At 43.2% G+C, this 27,861-nt stretch overlaps 2 protein-coding genes across 4 annotated transcripts in view; one reads left to right on the top strand and one right to left on the bottom strand.

The window, feature by feature from the left end:
- The window catches only part of BCAR3 (BCAR3 adaptor protein, NSP family member), a 282,319-nt gene that overhangs the window by 234,221 nt on the left and 20,237 nt on the right, over positions 1-27,861 (bottom strand). Inside the window, exon 5 of one of the 3 annotated variants that reach the window (XM_063718417.1) lies at positions 16,374-16,983. The exons of the other annotated variants lie outside the window; for them this stretch is intronic. The gene's annotated coding sequence lies outside the window, so the exon portion shown is untranslated. The remainder of the gene's footprint in view (positions 1-16,373; positions 16,984-27,861) is intronic. 3 annotated transcript variants of the gene reach the window in all.
- LOC129057904 (uncharacterized) overlaps positions 24,228-27,861 on the top strand; it is a 61,743-nt gene continuing 58,109 nt past the window's right edge. The window contains exons 1-3 of the mRNA XM_054549062.1: positions 24,228-24,277; positions 25,655-25,749; positions 27,005-27,150. Coding sequence (XP_054405037.1) covers positions 24,228-24,277; positions 25,655-25,749; positions 27,005-27,150 — 291 coding nt within the window. The remainder of the gene's footprint in view (positions 24,278-25,654; positions 25,750-27,004; positions 27,151-27,861) is intronic.

Here is a 27,861-nt window from a genome sequence, read left to right as displayed (position 1 = left end):
ATCCTTTAGATATGATCCATCTGTGAACCAGGTAACATCAGCATATTGTAGTGGTATCTCCTGTAAATTCTGACTGGGCATCAAAAGCTGTTCTATTAGTAATAGAACTATACAGCATACAGATTGTATGCTGTTCTATACAGTGATGAGGTAATCTCCTCAGTTGCTTCAAGAAGTAACCTGTGAGATTAAGAGTATTACAGCAAGAGAAGGTAATGTGTGGAGCAGAGAGTAAAAGTACATTGTAATAAAGCCAATCAGTTGACAGAAAAATATTGTGTATGATGTGAATTCAAAAAAGCTTCTGCAAAATAAAGTACATATATATTCAAGGGAGCCTCCATTACAGTTTCCTGAGTAGCCTTGAGAAATATGATAATGCCTGAAATGGCCCTCCAACAAGGGGGCAGCCCATGAGCTATAGAGTCTATTGCTGACTATCAGAGCCAACAGGTCTATATTTTCCCCTGTGTTTTGGGGCTGGAACACCCAGGATGATGCCATGGCTTCCATAAACAAAGAACAAAAATGATAGCTGATAATTTGGATGGCTCAAAGCAGGGGCCCTTGTAAGATTTTCCTTTATTTACTGAATAGTTATTTTTTCTTAGTATATCCAATGTATGGGGTCAGGTTGATCTTTCAACAATGCATATGAAGACTGTTCCATGAGAGAAAAATTGGGTATCTAACTGTGTCAGTAGCCAGCTAAGCCTAAAACACTCCTAAGCTGTCTTTCAGTCTTTGGAGTTGGGTATGCAAGAATTCCAGTTACTTTATCTGAATTTATATGTATTTCCTCCTTAGAAATTAAATGTCCCAAATGTTTTATTTCTGTTAAGCAATATTGGAATTTTTCTTCAGATAACTTATGTCTTGTTTTAGCTAATTGTTCCAGCAACTACAGGGTGTGATTTTTACAATCATGTAGAATGGAAAAGCATAACAAGAGATCATCCACATACTGAAGTAGAGTGGAATTTCCTCAAAATTTAGCTCAGCCATCTCAGCCCTTAATATTTTGAAAAATAGTTGGGCTTCCAGTATAACCTTGAGGCGTAACAGTCCAAGTATATTGACAGCTGTTCCAGGTAAAGTCAAACAAATATTGACTGTCAGGGTCTACTGGTATGCTAATAAACAAAAAGCACCGCATAAATCAGTTAGTGAAATTCACTGCCTACTGGTATATTAAATAAAGGAGTATGTAGGGATTTGGGACTACTGAATGATGGAGAATCACAATTTTGTTAATGGTTCTCTAATCTTGTACAAAGCTCCATTCCTTCCCATTAGATTTTCATGCTGGGAGGATGGGAGTATTACAAGGACTGGTGGAAAGGATAATCCATCCTTTATCAATAAAATATTTGATTATTGATTTTATTTCTATTATCGCTTCCTGTTATTGTTTAATATTTGGACGTGGAAGTGGTTTATTTGGATCCATTCATATCCATATTGGGGTAGCTGTTAAGATTTTTATGACATTGGTGGATGATTCAGACCATAAAAAATTAGGGATTTGGCTTAATAAAGCATCAAGATGGCTGGGTGTAGTGGCTCACATCTGTAATCCTAGCACCTTGGGAGGCCAAGATGGGCAGATCCCTTGAGGTCAGGAGTTTGAAACAAGCCTGGCCAACATGGTGAAACCCTGTCTCTACTAAAAATACAAAAAAATTAGCTGAGCGTGAGCGTGGTGGTGTGCACCTGTAATCCCAGCTAGTTTGGAGGCTGAGGGAGGAGAATTGGTTAAACCCGGGAGGCAGAGGTTGCAGTGAGCTGAGATTGTGCCACTGCACTCCAGCCTGGGTGACAGAGTGAAACTCTGTCTCTAAATAAATAAATAAATAAATAAGAAAGCAAGCAAGCATCATGTTCTTTATTTGTCTTAATACTTGATGACTAAATTTGGATGATTATCTGCTCTGAATTTTCTGATTTATCATTTTGAATCAATCCTCTTTCATTTATTTTTTTAAAACATTTTTCTTCTTTCTGAAAAAGAAATATGAGCATTATAAAGTTCTAGAAAATCTCCTCCCATAAGATGTATTGGTGTAGAAGGCTCCAAAGAAAAGAAGGATGTCCATCTAAATTTCCCTACTGGAAAGGCAGAGATTCTGATTTGTATATAGTCACTGGTTGAGTATATATCCCTACCATTTGAACTGTTTGATTACGCTGAGGAAGAACATTCTTTAAAAAGGTAGGGTTGAGAACAGAAAGGGTAGCTCCCATGTCAACTAATGCTTTCATTTATTCTCCATTTATACATAGTTCCACTTCCCGCAGAGTATTGCAAAAGAAAAGGGAAAGCCCTCTTGATTCCCTCAGAGCCCATATTCCTCTTTTCCTTTTCTTCCTTTTGTTTCTATGCCCATTTCAGTATTCTGCAATTTTTCTTTAGATGTCCTGTTTTCTTGCAATAACAACAAACATCTTTAGATGTTTCTGAGGCTTCTTTTGAAAGCAAGGCCTCTGTTTAGATCAGGTAAACTAAGCAGTAAGTTGTTGAATCTGTAAATTCATGATTTTAGTGGCTTCATTGTCTTTCTTATTCTGTATAACTGGCCAATTTATCAGCAAGTTTCACTAGTTCCAAAGTGTGTACAGAATCCCAATTTATTTGGTGCATTTTGACCACCTTGGCCAATTGCTCATCCAATCTCTTAAAGAAGGTTAAAATTAAAATAGAATCATTCTCATGATTCCTTAGACTTTCTTCATTCATTTCCAAATATTGTCTAAAACCCTTTTCAAATCTTTCAAAGTAGGCCAGCACTATCTTGTTTGGTTTTTGTTTACATTGCTGGACTTTAGACCAGTCAGAGGTCTTAGGAAATATCAGGCAAATTGTTTAGGCTAAATGGTTTGTCAGTTCTCAAGCTTTTGCTTGGTCTGCAGCTGTTTGTTTATGAAGATAGTTTCTCAGGCCGGGTGTGGTGGCTCACGCCTATAATCCCAGCGACTTGGGAGGCCAATGCAGGAGAATCATTTGAGGCCAAGAGTTAGAGACCAGCCTAGGCAACATAGTAAGACCTTATCTCCACAAAAAATGTTTAAAATTGGCCGGGCGCAGTGGCTCATGTCTGTAATCCCAGCACTTTGGGAGGCCAAGATGGGTAGATCATGAGGTCAGGAGATCGAGACCAGCCTGGCCAGTATGGTGAAACCCCATCTCTACTAAAAATACAAAAATTAGCTGGGTGTGGCAGCACGTGCCTGTAATCCCAGCTCCTCAGGAGGCTGAGGCAGGAGAATCACTTGAACCTGGCTTGAACCTGGGAGGTGGAGGTTGCAGTGAGCTGGGATTGTGCCACTGCACTGCAGCCTGGTGACAGAGCGAGACTCCATCTCAAAAAAAAAAAAAAGTTTAAAATTAAAAAAAATTAGCCAGGTGTGGTGATGTGTGCCTGTAGTCCCAGGTACTCAAGAGGCTGAGGTGGGAAGATCATTTGAACCCAGGAGTTAAAGGCTGCAATGAGCCATAATCACACCACTGCACTCCAGCCTGGACAGCTGAGTCAGATCTCAACTTTAAAAGAAAAAAAAAAAAAGAAAATTGTTTAGTGGATCTTTCCAGTCAGCCTTTGACACCCATTCCCTTGCTTTTCTTTCAGATACTAACATGTGAACCAACTGACACAGAGCTAAATGGCCAAGATTCATAATTTCTTACAGCTAGACTAAACTCCTAAGTAAAACCAATAGGATCATGGGTAGGATCTGGAAATTCCTTAGTAAGAGCTCTAAGTTCTGCCTCGGTCCAGGGAGTATGGGCCATGAAGGTTTTCCCCTTGGGTCAGGCTTTTCTCTAATGCATGCTGTCAAAACTTCTGTGGGTTATGGAAGAGGGAGTAAAGGAATATCTAGGCCAGCAGTTTTGAAAGCAAAGAATAAAAGGGTACTGGAGGATCAGAAGAAGGAATGGTCAGAGGAGGAGTGATAGACAGTGGAAACTTCAGACAATTTTTGCAGTAGAGAAACAGTTTCCAAAACCTTGTGGCCCACCTTCTGAATGGAAGCAATTTTATCATTCCCCCTTTTAGAGGCTTCTAAATACCCCTGGAAAAAACTATTCCATTCTTTTTGTTTTTGAGTCAGCTCCTTCCAATTGTGCACATAAAGAGACTCCCTCCTTCTCCCTTGTCTGCAACCAACTAATCGTGTTCAGGGTCAAAAGTGTGCTGCTTATGAACTTCACTTCTCAGGCTCTTACCCCGGAGTTAATCTTCTCCGTCTCAGGAGATGCTCACCCGTTGAAGCAGTGAGGTGCTTCAAATGTGAGGTGACCAACCTTTATAAGCATCTCCTGGAGGAATCTATTGCAATTGACGTGTTCTTCTGTTGATGGTGAAGCCCTTTGGGACCAAATTACATGCCATGAGGGATCTCCTGTAATACCTCCACAAGATTTTTAGTCACCTAAGAATACCCGAGATTCAGGCTGGTGGAAGCAAGTGTCCCATACCTTCAGAGCCATTCTGTCTCAGTGGTTCACATATAGAACGTAAAGGGTTGGGCCAGACAAAAGAGCTTTGAAAACACTCAACTGATCAAAGAAACCGCCACTCTAACCTGCAGCAATGCTTGGTTGACCTTTTTCCTTTCTTCCTTCCTAGCAATTTAGAATAATAATAACAAGCATAGGAAGAATTTAGCAAACCCAGGATTTACTACTCCTTTTACTGATTCTGGAAATATCTCAGAATAAAGTGAAATAGACCTCTACCAAAAAAAGAAAGAGGTCCAGATTCCAGGCCACTCACCCTGTATACCCAGTGGCTCCTCCAGAGTGAGTTCAAACACAATAGGTTCATTCTGGTACTAAGTGCTGAGTCCCAGAGAATGAGTCCTGGGTGTCCATGGATTCTGCTAGAATCCTGCCAACTATGCCATCTGTGGTCCCAAAAGGTTAAAATAACTGGCACTATAAACTTAAAGAAATCAAAGTTAATTTTATTCTGAGCCAAGTTTAAGAACTATAGCTTGGAAACACAAACTCAGGGCACACTGAGAAGGCGTCCCCAAATGGGTACAGGAGGCACAGTATTTATATGTTTTGCAACACAGAAAATGAAAACATAGAGCAGTGAAGCAAAGGTGACATTCTGAAAATATGCTATTGATGTATACAGGGTAAAAGTTTAACGCATATGTAGGCATCTTAGGTTCTGGAGAGGGATGATTGATCCTATCCTGTCTCCGTGCTTCATCTGATAGGCAAAGTGGCCATAAGTATATGTGAGTGAAATATCTGAAGGCTGGACATGGCAGCTTATGCCTGTAATCCCAGCACTTTGGGAGGCTGAGGTGGGAGGATGGCTTACAGCCAGGAGTTTGAGACCAGCCTATACAACACAGTGAGATCCCATCTCTATTTCAAATACATTAAAAAATAATTTGTTTTTTAATTTTGGCAAACTCCAGCCTCACAGGTGAGAATTCAGCTTTAATTCATGGGCCTAGCTTCTATTACCCATATGCCTAACCTACAGCCATTTTGGACCTCTTGTAAAAATGAAATTTTTGTTCAAATTTTTCTTCTTCTGAGATAGGTATTATGTATACCTATGATAAAGTTTAATTTACAAACTAGGCACAGTAAGAGATTAACAACAATAACTAACAGTAAAATAGGCAATTATAATAATATGCCAGTATCACTACTCTTGCACTTTGGGGGCAGTATTAAGTAAAACAGGGATTCCTTGAACACAAGTACTGTGATACCATGAGGGCCAATCTGATAACCAAGATGGCTATTAAGTGACTAACAGACAGGCAGTGTATATAGTGTGCAGCGCTGGACAAAGAAATGATTCATATCCTGGGCAGGACAGAGTCGGCCAGCATGAGATTTTTATCGTACTACTCAGAACAGGATGCAATTTAAAACTTGGAAATTGTTTATTTCTGGAATTTTCCACTTAATATTTTTGGACCGAAGTTGACTGCAAGTAACTGAAACTGCAGAAAGTGAAACCGTGGATAAGGAGGAACCACTGTATAACAATTTGTTTATCCATTCATCAGTTGATGAACATTTGAGTTGTTTCCAGTCTTTAGCCATCATGGATAGAATAAACTTGTTATGAACACTTGTGTACAAGTCTTTGTGTGGAATTATGTTTCACTTCTTTTGGGTAAATACTTAGGAGTGGAATTTCTGGACCCTAAGGTAAATGCATGTTTAATTTATTTTAAAACACAACTGCTTCCATTTTAATGCAGCAATTTTTCTCACAATTTATTCTAAATAAAAAATCACGGATGTGTGTAATGATCTAGCTACCAGGATCTTCATCATAACATTGTTTATACATTTGCTACAATTTAACATACAACCATGTTATAGAGTACCATACAGCAATTTAAGTTCAGGAATCTTCTAGCTCAGGAATTAAAATGCCATAAGCCTACAATAAAGAAGAACATAGGAATCTGCTTTATAGAGATTTCAACAGATTTCTTGGAAACAGAAATAGTTGTATGAATACTGACTAATACAGCAGGGTGGAGTGAGCTGCAGCTAAGAGCTCAAGGACTCTCCACAGAAGGTGAGAGGTGCTTCAGTCTGGAAATGAAAAGGATCCTAGATAGCAGTAATGGAAAATGGGGCTGAAACCCATTAAAGTTCTATATGTGCAACAGTTGACACCCTTGCTTGTATAGATTAGACAGGTGTCAATCACCTTCTCTCAGTAAAACACTGGAGAGTGTGTCTCTGAAGAGACTGTATAGACTGCCTGTGGAGAACTAGGGCAGCCAACATGGGATTTGGAAGTCCAGAGTGAAGCCCTCTTCATTCCTGCCTTTAGGGACCCTCAACAAAAAGAATGACTTATTGTCAACATTCCCTGACAGTGGACAAGTTCTCCCTATGTTCTTAAGATTTTCTATCAGCCTCCCTATTGCCTCAGTCTTAAACAGAAATGAAACGCCAAGAGTAAACAGACATGAGAGGAAAGTCTGCAATAGGAAAAAGGAAAAATAAACCAACAGACAAACATAATTTTAGAGGAAATAGAGATAATTCATGGGGAAAAAAAGGATTAAACAAATGAAGAAAAACTTCTAAAAACCTTAGAGAAAACTAATAAAAATATGTCACAGTGGCAAAACAAGAAGAGGATGTTATGAAAAAGAAACAATCAGAGAATAAGAGCTTTTTGAAATTAAAAATATGGCTCCCAAAATAACAATAATAAGGTTAAATAATGAAATTGAAGAAATCTCCCAAGTATAGATTTGAAAAGAAATGTAAAATATGATTAAAAAAAGATAAAAGTTCTAAAGGGGTGATATAAAGATTTGAGATCTAAATGACAGGAATTTCAAAAAGAGAAAAATGTTAAAACAAAAGGAAGGAAGCATAGTGTTGAAGAGGAAAACATTGCCTTCTACCGACTCTGAAACTTTGCTGGAATGATCTAACCATGGACAGATTAATATGAGAAAAAGGCATTTGATGTGCATAAACACAGGAGCCATACACAAAGTATGAGACTCAAAGAGAGGCCAGATGGTTGAAGCTTAAATATTCTCTTCATAGGAGAGTGATATATGAAGCTGGGAGGCAGACACTATTTTATAAATGATTATCTTTGAAAGCTGGATAGGACTAACATGGAAAGTGAGGGGTGAAACTATGCAAGAACAAAGGTTGTCTTATTATGTAGATAAAGTTTCTTAGGTAATCTCTTGGAACTGTCCTCAGAAGCACAGATGAAAACTCTGTTCAGGTGTGGTGACAACTGTTAGTGGTTAATCTTTCCTGGTTATTTGATGAGATTCCTAGGAGGGGGTTTTAAGACAATCATGTTTCCTTCAGAAGTTTTTTCAGTAAGATAAAGAAACTTTCAGACAGAGCCCTTCTCAGTGCTTCCAGAAAAAGGATCAGAAAGATGAGGCTGGGGAAAGGTCAGAAAGAGACCTTGATTCTGTGGCAAATTTCTTAGGTCTTTCAATTGTCTTTAACTCAAAGCACTCATCATGTCAAAGCATCATATTTTGGGCTATCATTTTCTGAACCTCAATAGAAGTTATAAAAGAATAGTAGAAGGCTAGGCATGGCGGCTCATACCTGTAATTCCAGCACTTTGGGAGGCAAAGGTGGGCAGATCTGAGCTCAGGAGTTCAAGACTAGCCTTGACAACATGGCAAACCCCTGTCTCTACAAAAATTAGCTGGCATGCTGGTGCGCACCTGTAATCCCAGCTACTTGAGGGGCCTAGGTGGGAGGATTGCTCGAGCCCAGGATATCAAGGCTGTAGTGAGCAGAGATCATGCCACTGCACTCCAGCCTGGATGACAAAGTGAGACCCTATCTCAAAAGAAAAAAAAAATAGTAGAATTTTCTAAAATTTAGAAGAGCATATGTTTTTGATTGATATGGCCTATAGGGGTGGAGGAAAGCCTCCTCTCCATCCACTGAAGGTTCACTGAAAATAAACTGAAAAAAAGACAGATGAATAGGAGAAAAAGACATACAAAATTTATTTAACATCAGAACAAGGATCACTGAGGGGGAAAAAATTATTTAACATGCTGAAGCACAGGGAAATTCCATGAGAATGATTACCCAATAACCCAATGAGAGTTATATATTCTTTATCATAGAGGAAGGGGAGATGGAGAATGATGGGTATGGGAGTAAATGATTTTCAGGGGAAACGAATGAGCACAAAGAACAATGGCCTGGGAAAAAGTTCCTTTGAGCTCTGCGGGAGGTGGTGGGAAGGCTAGGTGTGGAACTTCACTGTGAACAAAAGTTGTCTTATTATGCAGATTAAGTCCCCCAGCTAATCTCTCCATGCTACTCTCAGAAGAATAGATTAATAGTCTGTGTGGGTGTGGTGATGACTCCCTGTTTCTTCTCTCCAGTGGTTAATCTTTCCCGGTTAGTTGGTGAGATTCCTAAGGAAGGAGTCTTAAGACAACTGCACTTCTTTTGGAAAGAAGTTTTCTGGGTCAGATAAGAAAATTCCAGTGGTTCATGGCTGTAATCTCAACACTTTTGATGCCAGAGGCAGGAGGACTGCTTGAGCCCAGGAGTTCCAGGTCAGCCTTGGCAACATGGTAAAACCCTGTCTGTACAAAAAATAACAAAAATTAGCCAGGTGTGGTGGTACAGACCTGTAGTCCCAGCTACTTGACAGTGAAATTGGGGGTCTGAGGTGGGAGGTTCGGGGAGGCAGAGGTTGCAGTGAGCTGAGATCACACCACTGCACTCCATCCTGGGTGACAGAGCAAAACTCTTTTTTTTTTTTTTAAAAAAAAAAAAAGAAGAAAAATGAAAAGAAAAAATTGCAGAGAGAATCCCTCCATGTACATTCAGAAAGAGGATCAGAGAGAAAGGGAGGTGGAGAAGATCAGAGAGAGACCCTAAGTCTGCTTCATTAGTTTAACATGTTAAAGCACCATATTTTTGGCTATTGTTTTCAGAGCCCCAACAGGCCCAATGAATGCCCAGAACAAATGAATCAAAAAGACCCACACATACCACACCATTGAAAGCTTTCAGAGCACCAAGAATAAAAAGTAGATGCTAACAGATTCCAGAAAAAAACCACAGATTCTATTTTGAGTAATATAGTATTTGACCTAGAATTTTATACCCAGCCAATTTATTAGTTAAGTGAAAAGTTGAATAAAGGCATTTTCAGATATGAAAGCAGAATTGTACCACCTGTATAGCATTTTCTAGAAAGTTACCTAAGAATACACTCCAGCAAAATCAATGTATAAATTAAGAAAGAGGAAGCTGTTGAGGACTTGAAAAATGTGAATTCTGAACATTGAGAGCAATGAAGAGAAATTGCAATATGGCAACCATGTTACAGACCCAGAGGAAACAAGAGAAGGAAGATAGAGAACTACAGAGTTTTCTAGTTTTGTTTTGTTTTTGGAGGGCAGCTGGAACAAACAGAAGTAGAATCAGTTAAAAAAAAAGCTTGATTAAAAGCATGGAAAACATGATATGAGCATAAGATAAAGAAAACTGGTGGGATTAAAAACAAAAGAAAATAAGATAATTTGTTCCAGAAATATTCTCTATTGGGTAGGGAAATTGGTTCCACAAAGAAATGTAATCCTAGTTCACTACTTTATCTGCTGTGAACTATATTTCTATAGCCAAAATAAGATAAATATTATTTTCTGGTCTTCAACTTGTAGAATCAACATTAGACAAACATAACCAACTCAACAATGATTTCAAAACAAAGTGTAAAAGTATGTAACAGGCTGACAGAGGTTGGGAAGTAGAAGAGAGAGAGAAGCGGAGGGAAGGGTAGGGTGCCAAGTGCTCCTTTGACAAAATGAAGAGTAAAGAGATATTATCTATATTTGATGGAACAGGAAATGGGGCTTTAATTATGTTCTTTGAAGTTGAGGAGGAGATGGAGAAAGATCTGAGAATAATGATTTCACTATATTTAGAAGGATGGGGAGGAGGCAGGAGTGGGATAGAAGTAGCTGACTCCTCTATCACTGTAGAAAGTCAGTAGAAAAGAATAAAGTTGCTAAATTAATAAACAGCATCTTCTGTTGGAGGTAACCACCAAAAAAACTCAAAACAAACCAAAAATGCTTAAAATTTTCTTTGGGGGATCAAGGCTGAGGGGTGGTGGTGGGGGGAGTAGTGGGGCAGGTAACTTCTGTTTCTCATGATAAAGTCTTTGGTACTATTTGATCTTAAATCATTAAAGACCTGCTGGGTGCGGTGGCTCATGCCTGTAATCCCAGCACTTTGGGAGGCCGAGGTGGGCAGATCACCTGGGGTTAGGAGTTTGAGACCACTCTGACCAACATGGCAAAACCCTATCTCTACTAAAAATACAAAAATTAGCTGGGCGTGGTGGTGGGTGCCTGTAATCCCAACTACTCGGGAGGCTGATGCAGGAGAATCGCTTGAACCCGGGAGGCAGAGGTTGCAGCGAGCCGAGATAGCGCCTTTGCACTCCAGCCTGGGCAACAGAGCAAGACTTCGTCTCAAAAAAAAAAAAAAAAAAAAAAAATCATTGAAGACCCAATAAAGGTCTTTAACAAGGAATTCTCCCAAACATTTCTAAGATAAGCAGTTTATAAGACTGTGTAAAACCCGTTGGCATGCAGTTAGAGGGATATAAATGAAACTGCTGGCCTGATGCGGTGGCTCACGCCTGTAATCCCAGAACTTTGGGAGGCCAAGGCAGGTGGATCACCTGAGGTCAGGAGTTCGAGACCAGCCTGGCCAACATGGCTCTACTAAAAAATATACAAAAATTAGCAGGCATGGTGGCATGTGCCTGTAATCCCAGCTACTCAGGAGGCTGAGGCAGGAGAATTGCTTGAACCCGTGAGGTGGAGGTTGCAGTGAGCCAAGATCATGCCACTTTACTCCAGCCTGGGGACAGAGCAAGACTCCGTCTCAAAAAAAAAAAAAAAAAGAAAGAAATTGCTGTTAGAAGTTATCTCCAGGTCTTTGGTTAAGAGATTATTTCACTTTCTTCTTTATAGTTTATAAATACACGCATCTTCCACAGCAATTACTCTTTTACTGTTACCACAAAAAAAAAAAAAAAAAAAAAAAGACTTTTGACAATTAGCCCTTAAGTTTTCCCTTAGCACAGAGAAAGCATCTCCCAGGGTGAATACTAAAGGTGGTTATGACTGATGAAATATTCACCTCTTCCCATCCATCTCTCAAAGTCTCAGACAGGAAACTGGCCCACATCAGCATACTCTGATGCCAGGTCAGGAACCCTAGGACACTTTCATGGCTTCAAAAATGTTCATGAAAACCTCATGTCCCTGCAGCATCATCCTTCTCCATGCATGCCAAGGCCCACCGTCAGCAGCCTTTCACAATCCTACACAAGTTCCAGGACCCTCTACAGACACCAGGCGAACTAAGGTGTCACCTGTGCCCAGATAGTACTGGCTAGGGAGTTAATCAGCACTGTGCAAATACTGTCAAAAGCTCTCTGGTCATTCAAATCAACTCATTTCTGACTAGTGGAATTGAGTGGGCATTTAACTCTAATATACTCCCATTAGGCTAAAGAGATGTAGAACAGAGCAGTACACTGGTGCTAAAATTCATTTACATTCATTTGGTTCATTGGTTCATCTTACAGATGAGAAACCAAGACCCAGAGAGGTGATGTCATTTGTCCAAGGTCAAAACTCAAATCTGATTCCTGGGCCAGTGTCTTTTGTCTCTACCAGAATTTTTGAAGGAAGATAATTAGGGTGTCTCAGGCTCTTTGGGTTACAGGCAATAGAATCCCAATTTTAAGCCAAAAGAAAAAATTATCAGAAAAAAAGAAAGACTAGAATCCAAGGGCAGGAAGTACAGCTCGTGAGGGACCAAAGCACAGCCGTGAAAGCCGATGGGGACACAATCAGCTTCTCTCCCTTTGCCTTCTTCTCTGCAGCAGACTGGCCAATGTGGCTTCCAGATCTACCCTGAAGGTGTGGGACATCCCTCAGACATGAGAGGATAGTTTCTATGGGGCAGATACAGGATCTGGAGCAGCATAAACCTAAGTGGAGAGGGGTGAATGCTGTAGCAGGGAAGAAAGGGAGGGTTGTGAAGTCTGACTGGTATGGAATGCCTTCTGGGCTTTGCATGGAGCTGTGTATACTATTAGTATTGTCCTTGCTTTCAAAGACAGAGGATGAGGCTCAAAGCAGTTAAGCACACAGCTACTAAGTATCAGAGACAGAGATACGTGCAAACACCAGGTCTCTTTCCTCTTAGTTTTAAGACTCTTCCCTTTCCTTTATGCTTCTCTATTATGTAAAATAATCCTCCTGGCTTTGGGGCTTTAGAACAAATCCAATCTATCCGCCATTTTCCATTCTTTGGAAAGAACTGTTGTTAACCGATGCTCCAATGCTTGAGGCCCAAAGTCACCCGGCCCGCGAGCTTCTTCCACAGGTAATCCTGGCTCTCTGGGTTCAGAAACCAATGCTGAAAAGAAATTTACTCACTACTTATGCAGTGGCTCCAACCATTTCCTGTCATTTGTTCTACATTCTGGAGTGTGCTAGAAACAGCTCGTACTGGCTCCCAAGAGCCAACTGATATATTTTTGGAATTTTACAAGCTAGCTGACATCATGTTGTTAGCTTGAAATCGGCCATTATGAGAGAATTTTATAGCTTGGAAATTGACATTTGCTACAAATCAGGGCTCTCCTGACTCCCAGCCTGTTGGTAAACGTTTCCCAGCACATCATTGTCTCCATCTGCCCACTTGCTGCTTAGGAGACTTTTGAAGATGTTCATATGAAAGCTCACGCTTAATTTTTAGTAATAAATGTCCTGTAAATACATTTAATGGATTGATTTTTTAAAAAACATTTTTGAAGACTTGAATGCTTCATATCAATTTTGGTGGTAACTCAAGGCCAAAAGTCTAATAGAACAAATGGATTCTTTGTGTAACTCTACTTCCCACTTAGCTAGAATGCTTAAACTCCCTTATTTTCCACGCACCCTTGCCTCCCCTTTCCCCAGGCCCTTCCGTCCCAGGAAGCCCACCGCTGGGACCTCCTGTCTAGTTTTCCCACCTCAAGTCTCCCCCTCTCCTATCTGCCCTTCATACCTCTTCATACCTCTATCAGGTCAATCTTTTGAAAGCCCTCTCTCTGTCATGTCTCCACCATAGGCTCTGCACCACCTGCCAAATATGGTCCAAACTCCCGACCTGGCACTCAGGCCCTTCAACTGCCTTTCTGCCCACCATTTCCCTGGGGAACCCAAATAATGGACTGGACTGGACTGTTTTCTAGATCTTTGCTTCCTTAGAAGGCCCTCCTCTACCCCAGCTCCTCTGAAACCCAGTTTAAGTGGCATTTCATCCATGAGGCTGTCTGTCCCTAATCCCTACTGCCCAGCTAGAGGCACCGCAGGGTCAACCCTGGACCTCTTTGATTGTGACTCTCACATGTTCCTCACAGGCATTACTCCTCCAGGGTGGGCTGGACACAATCATCTGTGACACCACTGGAACTCACAGTGTGGTCCAGACCAGCAGCACCAGGTAGTTTGTTAGAAATGTAAATTCTCTACCCCTCTATCCCAGGCCTAAAAGAATCAGAATTCCGATAGTCCTCCAAGTGGTTCTAACACACATCATTGTCTATATCATCCCCATCGGCTTTTTCTACTCTATATCCTTTTTCATGGCTACCCCTCATAGCAGTCTTTTTACTGTTAACATTTCCCCTGCTCATTCAGACTCCAGCAGTCTTACCTTTTGGAAGGACTGCCCCAGCAAAGCTGTAGGTGGTGGTTCCACCCTGCATCCCTCCCCCAGATGACCCTCCTTTCTCCTTCTCTGTATTTCACAGGCCCTGGAATGCTCCCTGTGTCCCCAGCCCCCAGAGCTCCATTCTGCCTTCAGCTTGGTCCACTGTTCTTCCTCCACCTATAGGCATGAATTATATTCACTCCCTCAAAATGTTTAAGCAAAGGCCGTCTCATAGGTCAGGTAAATCTATTATCAGGTAAGCTTTGTGTGCAGTCACTCTGGTCAGTCCAGGGCAAAGGTCAGGGCTCCACAGTGGGCTGAAGCCACACTTTACTAAAAAGAGGCCTCACCTCACTGCCCCCACCCCCTCAATGAGAAAGCTTTCACTGACTCAAATCGGGTGTGGCCACCACAAGGCCAAAGCTCTGAAAAACTAGGACAGTTTCTCTCTCTCTCTCATTCACTTTTAATATGGATATAATTTAAAAGTTACAGAAAAATTGTAAGTACAGTATAAGGGACTTCCATGTGCCCTTTGCCCAGATTCACCTATTGCTTACATTTTGCTCCATTTCTTTTGCGGCCTTATCACTATCTCTGTGTTCTTCCTTGACTATTTTAAAGCTAGTTGGAAACATTGTACCCATTTACCCCTTAATATTTCTTAGATCAAAGACATTCTGTTATGTAAACATATTATGATTGCAACTTTAGGAAACTTAACATTGATACAATACTACTATCTAAACCACAGTTCAAATTCAGATTATGTCAATTGTCCCAATAATGTCCTTTACATTTTGTATTGCTTTTTTCTCAGCCCAGGATCCAGTGAAAGATCAATCATTTATTGCATTTAATCGCATTTAGCTGTATGGCCCTCCTTTAACCTGGAACAGTTTTGCCTTTCTTTGACTTTTTTGGACCTTAGCAATTTCGAAGGGTACTAGCCAGTTGCTTAGTAGACTGCCCCTGATTTTGAGTTTATCTGGTATTTCAGGATTAGGTTTAGGTAAGCTTTTTATGACAGGAAAATCACAGAATTGATGTTGGATCCTTTTCAGTGTATCTTGTCAGGGAGCAGGGAGCACATGGTGACATATGCCCCAATACTGGTATGTTAGCTTTGATCTCTGCAAAGGCAGTAAATGGCCTCTTGGTGGAGGCTGTCCTCTGCTGGTTATTCTCAACATTGCATCACTTCTTGGCCTTTTGGCTAAGATCAAGTGTATTCTCAACATTGCAGCTACTATGCCTCTGCTGATGTGATTGACAAAGGACCGGATGCCCTGAATATGAACTCTGACACTCCACTGGTTGTGTGACCTTAGGCAAGTTATTCAGCCTTATTGAACCTCAATTTCCACATCTCACAGGATGGTTGAGGGCGAAGGGGTCCCACAGAGATGGTCATGCAGTGTATTCCTAAGCTAAAGTCTACACTGGCTGCTATGACTTCTGGGCGGGCAGGGCCTGCTGGTCCCTGGAGTGGTAAAGCTGCTCTTCAGGACTCACGTCCACTACCTGCAAAACCTCCAATGGGCTTGGGCTCTGCCTTTGTTGCTGTTGTGAAGGAACTCTGGGCAGCCCCCAGGGAGAAGGAGGCCTGGCCTTTAGTGTTTCTGCCCTGTGGGTCCCTCTGGGGGTCACCACTGGTGTGTGTACCAGCTGTTACACCGGCATCCACTGGTGTTACAGCCACACAGCTGCTCCCAGGCTGATGATGCCCCTGTGAGACTGAACACAGCTCCTGTGTGGCAGCCAGCAGAGGAGGCGCATACATCCCTTGACTCCCACAAACCAGGCATCAAACAGGTTTAATCCACGGGGCTCTCACCTGAATTAACCCAGGGATTCTGTCTTAAAAGACGGAGTGCAAACTCCGCTCCTACCTAGACTTTAGGTTTCTGTCCACATTTTCTGTACAACCTCAGAAGCTTAGGTGCACCCCCACACATTCCTTCCTCCTTGCCTGCCTGCCTTCTTTCGTACTATTAATAACAGTTTATGGAGCACCAGGCACTGCATTAGGGCTATATGGAGAGCACAATATACTACTTGCCCCCACAGAGCTACAGTTTATTGGGTAAAGGAACCAAGCTGAGCAACAATTATATCACACCTGAGATCCCTGGGCTGTCTGAGCAGGCATTCAGGTCCCACCAGGCCTCTTGGCTGCACTTATCACCTCCCAGGTGGCCCAGAGCTGCCGCCTCCTCATTATCGCCTTATATTTATTCAGTGCTCTCCCAGGATGCCAGCGAGATGCATTTTGTAGGCCCCAGGGAGAAGCTCAGAGACGGGGAACTATGAGAAATACACAGATCAAGAAGGAGAGAAAGAAGAGAAACATTTCTCAGCATAAACATGATCAGTTGTTTCTTTTCTTACTTGAATTTACTCTTCAGAACAGAGGCATTTGCAGTAGTGAACTTGAGCTTTCTCTGTGGTGTCTCCATATTTTTGGGATCTTGAGATTCCTGGGGACTGATGACTCAACGAATGGAATTAGGTGCATGTTCAGAGGAAAGTCTCACACGTAGCAGGTGATCAGTAAATGCTGAATATAAAGTGAACCTCACTTGGTAAAGCTGGCGCTGCAGATTAGGTTGTAAGAGGTGTGGCTTCGCAAAGTGGGGAAGCAGCCCTCCCCAGAAAAATGGGGAGGGAAGTCACTTTTCATCCATATGTGAGATACCATTGCCTGATTCATTCTGCTGCACAGGCTTCTTCTGAAGGGAAAATGAAATAAAACATGGGAAAGGGCCATGCACATTTGTATAGAGATGTGCTATACACCAACAGACACACGGAGAACATGTTTGAGCCAAAAAATATAAATGAGGAGTTCTAATGTAATTTTACAGTGGTTTATTAGGTAGCAACCACACTTATCTCACTGATCAGGAGGTTAGAAGAATGCTGCCATGGTCAGGGCCTGTGCTAGGTTTACAGGATCTGATTCACACCTTCCCTGATCCCTCAGCCATGTGTACAGTACACTCTACATACAAAGGATGCTGGGGAAGAATGTGAATGGAACATTCACAAATATATTATTACTACTGAAAGAACAAGAGGTACATATTCAGGCTATCCAGATATGCAAAAGGCCGACTGCTAGTTGGAAAACTATACTAGAAAATTCCAAGAGAGTGAGGACTATGTTGTCTTAATCACCACTGTATACCCAGAATCTAGTGCTATACCTGGCACACAGTAGGCACATAAAATAAATTAGCTGCACAGAAAGCCCACTATGACTAGTTTATTGTATCACTGTAGGACAATTTTTGCTCACAAATTGACAGGAGAATAGAGTTTTATGTTTTCTCATGATCATATCCCTCAAGCAATATTTTGAAATTATGCTGCAATTTATAGCTTTGCTTTCATTGGTTGAATAATTCACAAAATCCTTTAGAAATTAAAACTCTGGGCTGGGCGCAGTGGCTCACGCTTGTAATCCCAGCACTTTGGGAGGCTGAGGCAGGCAGATCACGAGGCCAGGAGTTCAAGACTAGCCTGGCCAACACAATGAAACCCCATCTCTACTAAAAATACAAAAATTAGCTGTGTGTGGTGGTGGGCACCTGTAATCCCAGTTACTCAAGAGGCTGAGGCAAGAGAATCGCTTGAACCCAGGAGGCGGAGGTTGCAGTGAGCCAAGGTTGCACCACTGCATTCTAGCCTCGGCGACAGAGCTAGACTCCATCTCAAAAAAAAAAATAAAAAAGAAATTAAAACTCTGTTTAAACAAGCAATAGATGGTAATATTGAAGGCATTTAAGCTATTGCCCACTGAATTCTTGATTGACAATGTCAAAACAACCACCATAGCTAGGAACAAGATATTCAGGAATGCAACAAAAAATGAAGATAGAACAAAACAAAACCCCCCAAACTAAAACTATCTTAGCTATACTTACAAAAACAGGTGCTAACTTGTATTTTGCTGAAGTCCTAAAACTGCCTTCAGGGGCAGGCAAGCAATCAGTACATTAAACCACTACCCCCTCAAAAAAAAAAAAGTCATAATAATAGAACTAGCCACTCTGTCCTGAGCTTGAGAGGGCAATAACTTCTTGATGGTTCCGCAATATCTGCTTCTCAGCCATCTGTTTCCCTGATCCCCCCACATCCTGTTCAACCAACACTGTTCTGGTAACAGGAATCCCTGCTTCTGCTTTATGTTATCTTTTCAGCTTCCTGTCATGTTTCTGCAGGAGTCTGATTTAGCCTCATATGTGAGCAGGCACTTGTAAGTATGAGGGAAGGAATGGGCCACTGGGCATCAAAGCAGGGGCTGAAGGGGGTCACCCCCAGTGCGGGGGGCAGCAGGCACCATGGTCTGGCATTGCTCTCTGGTTTTCGGGGCTGAGAGCCCAGCATTCCCAGTGGGTCACTTCCATGGTTTTTGAAAGCTACCATTTATTGAGCACTGTGATAAGTATTTTACATGTTATATTATCTCACTGTATTAACCTCACAGACATTCCATGAGACAACTTTTTTCTTTTTCTCTCATTTACAGATGAGGAAATGAGTCTCTGAAAGTTGAGTGTCATGACCTTTCATACGGTTCAGAAGTGGCAGAGGTAGAGGTGGAAGTTAGGCTGGCTCTAAAGCCTGTGCCCCTTAGCCATTTGGTTCTCTGGCCTTCCCTGTGCTTCTCCATGTCATCTCTGGCAGCATTCCCAATCTTACTCCTTTTCTATTCTCCTTCCCTATAAGTCTCTGAGTTGCTTCCCAGCTCAAGGTGACATCCATGCACAAACTACATATGACATTCTCCATCCTGGCTTTGATCGGCTATAGCTGACTAACCCTGTTTACCCCCTACATCCCTGCCCAGCATCTTTGCAGTATTTTGCCCCACAGCACTTTTTGCCAAGGGGCTCTCCTCCTCCCTGCTTTCCCACCCTCCCAGTTCACCTTCCCCTAGACCTCCTCAGCCCTCTTGGCTCTGCCAGTCCCAAGGAAGCTTTGCTCCCCACCGCCCCACACCACATGAAGCTTCCCAGCCTACTGATGCTTTGGTGACTGCTCCCTCCTTACCGGTGACGCACTGGTTTCCAGGGCCCCTGGTTTGGTTGTTAACCATGTGCCACTTTACGGTACTCTTAATACTGCTGACTTTGCTATGTTATTTTTCATGTGCTAGTGCTTTCCACAATTAGATTATAAGCTCTTTGAGTGCCAAGTGTCTCTTTTTGTACTTTGTGACAGTTTTCTTAACACCTACATCAGTGCTTTACACACACAAAGAGTTCAGAAATATCTGTTGGTTTCTGTGTGATTATATTCATGAGAGACTGATATCAGCACTGTTAGCCAGGATCACACTAAAGCACAAGTGCCACAGAGCTGACGTTAATCTTCAATGTCTACCGCCTCCTTCTCAGGGCCTTCCTCTTCTGCCTACAGGCTAAATATCTTGGTCTATGCCTACCATGCAAGCCCCCACCTACCACGCAAGCCCCCACCTCAGGTACCTCCTGAGGTACCTGTGTACCTGGGCTGCCTACTGTCGTGGTTGTGGGTGTCTCCAGAGTGGAAGGGTCTGGGTTTGTATCCCAGTTCTGCCACTTCCTAGCTGTGATCTGAGCAAGCTACTTAACCACTCAGAGCCTGTTTCCTCACCTGTAAAATGGGAGGTAACAGTACTTTCCTTCATTAATCAAGTATTTACTGAGGACCAGGCATTTGTTTCATTATATGTCAGGCATGATTCTAGGTGCTGCGTATAAAACAAATTCTCACCATTAGGGAGCTTACATTCTAGTAGAGAGACACAGACAGGTAATGAAGTAAACATAGTGTGTTGGAGAGTGGTAAGTGCTGTGGAGGAGAGTAAGTGGGTGGGTGAGGAACGGTTTTAAAGAGCAGGCTAAGGAGGCACTGGAATACAGCCCCATGGGTCAGTAACGATTAAATGAGCAAATGAGTGTAAGCACCTAAAACAGTGCTTGGTACATAGTTAAGTGCTGAATAATTGTTAGATATTAGGTATCGGCGATGTATATATGATATTTTTGTAAACAGAAAAGCATCAAATGTTTGTTATAATAATGTTGAGACAGAAGCAATGATCCACATGTTGTTATAATTGTATTTTCTGTGGGTTGTCCTTTTTTTTTTTTCTGAGACGGAGTCTCACTCTGTTGCCGGGCTAGAGTGCAGTGGCGCAATCTCGGCTCACTGCAATCTCCGCCTCCCCGGTTCAAGCCATTCTCCCGCCTCAGGCTCCCAAGTAGCTGGGATTACAGGTGCGTGCTGCCACACCCAGATAATTTTTGCAGTTTTTAGTAGAGACGGGGTTTCACCATGTTGGCCAGGATGGTCTTGATCTCCTGACCTCGTGATCCACCCACCTCGGCCTCCCAAAGTGCTGGGATTACAGGTGTGAGCCACCGCGCCCAGCCGGGTTGCCCATTTTAAACCGACTTTGCTAACCAATTGATACTTCGGGAGCACCTTCCCTGGCCACTCCTCCCACTGGTTACCAAGCCCACTTGCTTTTGCTTTTAACTACCAAAATACATGCGCTTTAGCAAAAGATACAAAGGTAGGTTGCTTCCTACTCTTAGCTCTCTTCTGGATCTTTTATTTTTATTTTTTATTTTTTGAGGAATAAACTTACTACTTGAAAGTGGATTAAAATTCTAATCCTAAAATGTGACCTGTATTAAATATTGGACCTTTCCAACTTACAGAGAAAATTCAGGCAGATGCTGCTGGGTGCGAGTATCTTTTCACCTACCACAAACACTATAACTTTGCCAGATTTATTTATATATTTCCAGTTATTTATTTATTTATTTTTATTTCCAACTTTTATTTTAGGTTCAGGGGTACAAACGCAGGTTTGTTACATGGGTAAATTATGTGTCATGGGGGTTTGGTGTACAGATTATTTCATCACCTAGGTAATGGGCATCATACCTGATAGACAGTTTTCTGATCCTCACCCTCCTCCTACCCTCCACCCTCAAGTAGGTCCCAGGGTCTGTTTTTCCCTCCTTTGTGTCCATGTGTACTCAATGTTTAGCTCCATTTATAAGTGAGAACATGTGGTATTTGGTTTTCTGTTCCTGCATTAATTTGCTTAGGAGCCAGATTTATTTAACAGTAAACTCTAAACTCAGAACTCACTCACACAAACACAGTTAAAGATGCTACTCAAGTATCCAGAGTCCATCAGGACCTCAATTTCTGCAGAAATTGGTAAGAATACCAAAAGAAAAACTAGTTTTCGATGCTCTTCATACTTCTGACACCAAAATGTGTAGGTTTTCCAAACTAAGTACTTGTGCTTTAGTTCTCTGCAGACACCAACTAGGATCTTACCATTTAATTCAATTCTGATACTAACTACCTGGAATTAGCACAAACCCCGCAGGTTAAGGGATCAGCCCCATAAAACTGACCCCCATTTCAGATGCCAATCACAAGTCTCAGGTCTCCTGTATTCCTGACTGACCAGCTATAAATTGGGGGTTCCCAAAATCCCCTCCTCAGGTTCAAAAATTTGCTATAGTGTTTCTCATAACTCAGTGAAACACTTTGCTTACTCTGATTAGTTTATTATGGAGAATACAACTCTAGGAGCAGCCAATGAAAGAGATGCATAGGGCAAGGTATGTGGGAGGAGGTGAGATGCCTCCACACTCTGGGCATTTGCCTTCCTGACATGTGGATGTGTTCACCAACCTGGAAGCTCTCTGAATCACGTTGTTTAGGGTTTTTGTGGAGGTTCCGTTACATAGGCATGATTGATTACATCAGGGGGCATTGGTGATTGGACTCAGTCTCCAACTCCCCTTTTCCCAGAGGTCAGAGGATGGGGCTGAAAGTTCCAACCCTCTAATCATAAGCTTGGTTCCTCTGGTAAGCCGACCTCATCCTGAAGCTGTCTAGCTTCCCCACCCCCACCCAACCTAGAGTCACCTCATTAGCATTACAAATTGACATCTTATCTCTCCAGAAATTCCAAGGGTGTTAGAAGCTCTTATAGCAGGAACTAGGGACCAAGACCCTAGTTATATTATGAAAAAAAAAAAAAAACAAAAAACTCCTGTCACCCCTATCACTCCGGAAATTACAAGAGTTTTAGGAGCTCTGTGCTAGGAATTGGGGCAGAGACCAAATGTATTTTTCTTATTTTGTCACAAGTACATAAGAGCCTTACTGGACCTTCAAATCATCATTTGCCCCTTGAAGGTCTTTCTTCAACACTGAGGGGTCTGGGGAGGGTAAATCGGCTGTCCTCCCTTGAGACTCCCTCAGGGATCCTTCTAACCCAGATTCCATTGAAGTTCAGAGATTAGAGGACAGGAATCTCCTGCAGAGGCCAGGAGCAGAGCCTCCTCTGACCTCACCAAGGAGATGACCAATAAGGGAAGGGCCTGTAGAGAGCTCTGTGAAACTGTGGGTGGATGTCTTCAATTTCTCTTTAGAGATAGCCCTTGGATGCAGACGGAGTACAGAGGTGGTGGTAAAGAAACCTTCAAAAATGTCCATGGTACACACCACACTGTTTGCCCACACTAAATATCGTAGCCCCAAAGACTACAGGGGCCTTTCAACATGCAGTTACTGGGTGGTGAAATGTTAGAGCCATTTGAAAAGTGAGCAAATGTCTTGGAATCACATTTTGGCATGAGGTCACTCTATTTGTATTTGTGTCTACAGTTGCCCCTCCATGAGGATGCTAATAATAACCACCACCAAATAAAAAGAATTAGCATTTACTGAGCACTATATATATACTTAGCACAGTACTCCATGTGTTGTGCTAAGCACTTAGCATACCTTATAATCCTCACAAAAATTTAATGAAGTAGGTACTATTATTAGACCCATTTTTACCATTATTATGCCCATTTCACAGAAGAAGAATCAATTAGATTGCTCGGAGAGTTAAATATCTTGCCTGAGGTCACCCAGCCTGTAAGCATGAGAGCTTGGGTGTCTGCTTTCTGCACCTTGTATTTAACCACTGTACCAGTCTGCAATAACTGAGTCACTTGCAAAGGAGCACCTTCTAATTCCACCCGGAGGCAGGAGCCAAGCAAGGTTAGGGAAGCTGGGATATGCTTGAAGAGAGTGTTAGTATAGCAAGGGCGGTCTCCAAGAACAAGGCAGCAAGGACCAAAAAACAGTGTGGGCAAAGGCATTGAGGCATTAAAGAACAGAGAAGGTTCAGATGGACATTGCAATCCATCTTTGTGGTGTTTTTGTTTTGTTTTGTTTTGTTTTGTTTTTTTGAGACAGTCTCTCTCTATCACCCAGGATGGAGTGCAGTGGTGTGATCTCGGCTCACTGCAACCTCCATCTCCCGGGTTCAAGCGATTCTCCTGCCTCAGCCTCCCAAGTAGCTGAGATTACTCAGCTCACAATCTCGCACGGCTAATTTTTTTTTTTTTTTTTGAGATGGACTTTTGCTCTTGTTGTCCAGGCTGGAGTGCAATGGCGTGGTCTCGGCTCACTACAACCTCTGTCTCCCAGGTTCAGGCGATTCTCCTGCCTCAGCCTCTAAAGCAGCTGGGATTACAGGGGTCTGCCACCATGCCTGGCTAATTTTTATATTTTTAGTAGAGATGGGGTTTTGCCATGTTGTCCAGGCTGGTCTCAAATTCTGAGCTCAAAGTAATCTGCCCGCCTCAGCCTCCTAAAGTGCTGGGATTACAGGCGTGAGCCACCATGCCCAGCCAGCAATACTTTGGATATGGCTGGAGAAAGGCACTTGAGTATTGCTGAAAAGATGAGGCTGGAGGAGCAGGCAGGGACCTGAACATAAAGGGCCTTTTATGTCTTGCTACAGAGTTTGATTTTTTTTTTTTTTTTCCTGAAAGTGAGACAAAGTTATCTGTAACAGACACCTGCGGTTACCTACCCATCAACTCATCACCACTAACTCTTGACTCATTGACTAATAGAGCTCCCTTTGTAGATCAGGAAATTTGCTCCACCCATGGCCCTGTGCTTCTCAGAGGCAACCATGGAAATCCAGTTCCCTTGCCAGTGAGTTAGGAAGAGGCATCACTCAAGTCCAGCCCATGAGTCATGAAGGCAATCTGCTGGGGCCCTGGGAAGGGTCCCCTCTCTGCTGTAGATGCACAGGGAGGAGTGTCTCTCCTCCTGCTGAGTGCTGTGGTATCTGGATGCAGTAGCCATCATGCCACTCTGAAGGGGTGCAGCCTGGAAATGACAGAGCTGAAAGAGGGGAAGGACTTAGGGCCTGGGAGTCAATCACTCAATTAACCTACCAGGAAGCACCTTCCCCAGGTTATTTGCTGGGTGAGGTGCTAAGTGTCTTTATGACTGTGCCAGCTGAGTCAGGGCTTTCTACTTCTTGGGAGTCAAAAGCATCCCAACCAATTTTCAATCTAAACCATTAAAGCAGGAAGTCCCATGGTGACATTAGCATGTTATAAAATTCCTCCAGGAGTGTAGGAAGGTGAATGAGGAGAAGCTGGTGGAAGGAATACAGTTAGGAGGCAGTGGTCTCTTCTTCTGGAGCTATCTGCCCTCTGCAATCTTCCTTTTCCCTCCCACCCCTGAAGGGATTATTGACTATTTTGGAAATGATGAGAGGAAAAATGCATAAAAATATTGTGTAAGTCAAGATGACATTGACAGGCAAAATACTGACTGTACTTCTGCTCTACTGTTGCTGTCAGAGAAGACAGCCCCGGCAGCCTCAACCTGGTTGGGAAATGAAGACAAAGAGCTTTTTTAACATACATAGAAAAGTATCTCATTGTTTTTTGTTGTTGTTGTTATTGTTTTTTGAGATGGAGTCTCGCTCTCTGGCCAGGCTGGAGTGCAGTGGCACGATCTCGGCTCACTGCAACTTCTGACTTCCTGGTTCAAGCCATTCTTCTGCCTCAGCCTCCCAAGTAGCTGGGATTACAGGCGCGTGCCACCACGCCCAGCTAATTTTCACATTTTTAGTAGAGACGGGGTTTCACCATGTTGGCCAGGATGGTCTCAATCTCCTGACCTCATGATCCACCCTCCTCGGCCTCCCAAAGTGCTGGGATTACAGGCATGAGCCACCGCGCCTGGCCAAAAAGTATCTCATTGTTTACTCGTCTGTCACCCCTCACTAGAAGGTAACCTAGAATATAAAGTAGAATCCAGAAGATCAGGGAGTCTGTCTTGTTTTCGGTATTCCTAGTAGACATTCAACTAATGTTTGTTGAATGAACAAGAACCCTCAGCCACTACCCCAGGTCTGGCCAACGTGGCCTGGCCAACTTTACCACGTCCTCTCTACATCTTGCCTAAAGTGCCTCCTTCACTACCATTGTAAACTGTTCCTGCAAGCACTGTTTAGGACTCCTAAAGAACAAAACAGTATGGACACAAACAGCTTTTGTCCACATTTTCCCTCAGAACCCTTAGTGCTGCTACCCTCTCTAAAGCACTGTTGGCACTGAACACACAGGTCAGGGGCCAGGAGCAGGTGCTCATCCATCCATGGCTGATGGGTAGGTGGAGGCTAACTCCTTCAGCTAAAAGGGCCCATTCTTCCTTCTCTCTCCGAGAGGGCTAGGCTGGGCTCCTCCAACACGCAGACTACAGGCCTCCGGTGACAACTCTCAGTGCTGGGGAAAACACTGACCAGGGTCTGGCAGCTCTCCTTGCATCCCCGACCTTACCCCCACCACCTCTCTCCCTTTGTTCTCCCGCCTCCTCTTGGCAAAGACCTTCCTCCTTTCTTAGTGGCCCTCTCTTCCTCCTACTCTGTTTCCTGGCTTTATTCCTCCCAGGCTTCCTGTCACACTAACCTCTTTGTCTCCTCTCCCCATTCCTCAGATGACATATTTTTCATGCCCTCTGCAAGCCCAAAGCTGCCCACAGGGCCTTTCTTCTTCATTTCTTCTGTCTCATCAAAAAATGCATTTAATTTGGATTTAACCAAGTTTCCCTCTGGGCACTTTGTTCTGTGTGCCCAGGTGGCCTGGGGGGACCATCCCTCTCCATGGGATAACCAAGCCATCCCAAGAAAGAGTCTGTGAAAGAGGCAGCTTTGTTGGGCTTGGCTGTGAGCCACCTGCCTGGGTTTTGTTCCAAGCCATACCCATCTGTGGCTCTCTGGTAACCTATCGAAACTGACGAGTGCGTACAGAGACCCCCTCAGTGGGTTTAGTGAGCTCTAGAATGGTTTCTCTGGGTGACGTATAAGTATATAACATTACCTCCATATCCAAGGTCAAGTTCAGGAGGCAGTACACACAAAACCTGACACAGTAATACACGATACAATACTGGAGTGCTAACGCCTATGTCCCCCACTCAGCCTCAGGGCTCCAGTCTCATTTCCAGGGCTGCCAGCTCTGAGTGTCCACTTTGCCGGCAGCTTCCCCCAGCACAGCTATCCACCTGAAGTGCACTCACCATGGGCAGCCTGGCCTTGAGATCCCATCCTACCTACCCTACTTTCCTTTTAGGAGCTGTATAGCAGCAGCTTCCCTTGGCATATTCTCCCTCTTACCTACAGGGAGGTTTTGCAGGCTTGAGCTCCTCCCTGATCAAGAAAAGCAACCTGAACAGTTAAAAGTTAAGGTCTCTTCAGAGAGGAAAGCAGAGGTCACCCCAGCAGGAGATAGTACCATTTCTTTTGTGGAAAGGAAACAGGTCATGCTCCCTGCCTTTCTGCACTCTCTGCCTGCCCCTTGCCATGGGGATTCCAGATGCCCCTTTTCTCTACTTTGAGCTAGGCCTTCCATCCTCCTTCCCCAGGGCCAAACCTCTGGAGTCAGCACCCACTGGTGGGGCACTTGCCGACCAGCCCCCAGGCCGTGCGAGCAGAGCAGAGGGCATCATTTAAAGGGCCCGCAGCAGCAGAGAGCTTTCTCTGCTCTGTCTTTGACCCATCTCTGTTCTGGGTAACTTCACTAACCTGGTCCCTCTAAATCTGTGCCTACTTTGGAATCCATCAAGAGTCTGTTTCTGCCCTAATTTGCCCACATGCCAGCTCTCATCTGCTTCCCTGACCACAGTTCCAGCCCAGCGGAACCATTTCTGGTTTGGAGCTAGATTCATCTTTCAAGAGAGAGTGAGAAGAAAATTCTCTCTCTAACTCTTGATGCACAGAAGGAGTTCAGTAAATGTGAGTTGAATTTGATGAAGAATGAGAGAAGGGAAGACAGGAAGCAAGGGAAAGAGGGGAGAGGGAAGGAAGAATTCTGTTCTTTAGAGTGCCCTGCCATGGTAAGGACTCCAGAGTCGGGGATTCTGCAAGTTCTTATGCAAGGAGGAGGGCAGTGTCTGGGAGCTCACAGCTTCTCCTGCCAGCCTCTGATGTTCCACCTGCCTCATGAACTTCTCTCCAGACCCTGGAAACACCAGGCCCACCACCTCCTGTCTTTATTCATGCTGCCTCTTCTGCCTGAGCTGCACTTTCCTCTCCTCTTCACTTTACTCATTCCTTCTTCAAGATCAGGTACAAATTTCTTCTAAGACCTTGCCACCCATCCCTTCCCTATCATAGCAGCTGGAGTCCCTTTCTATGGGTCTGTCTACCAGTCTTTGCTCCCATTCCTTCTGTGATCTTGATGGGATATATCCATTTCTGTCTATTTGTCTCTCCCTTTCAC

Source organism: Pongo abelii, chromosome 1, assembly GCF_028885655.2.
Source record: "Pongo abelii isolate AG06213 chromosome 1, NHGRI_mPonAbe1-v2.0_pri, whole genome shotgun sequence".
In the NCBI taxonomy this organism is placed as follows: domain Eukaryota; kingdom Metazoa; phylum Chordata; class Mammalia; order Primates; family Hominidae; genus Pongo; species Pongo abelii.
The sequence above is the reverse complement of the archived record's forward strand: the minus strand, read 5'-3'. Positions and strand labels throughout refer to the sequence as shown.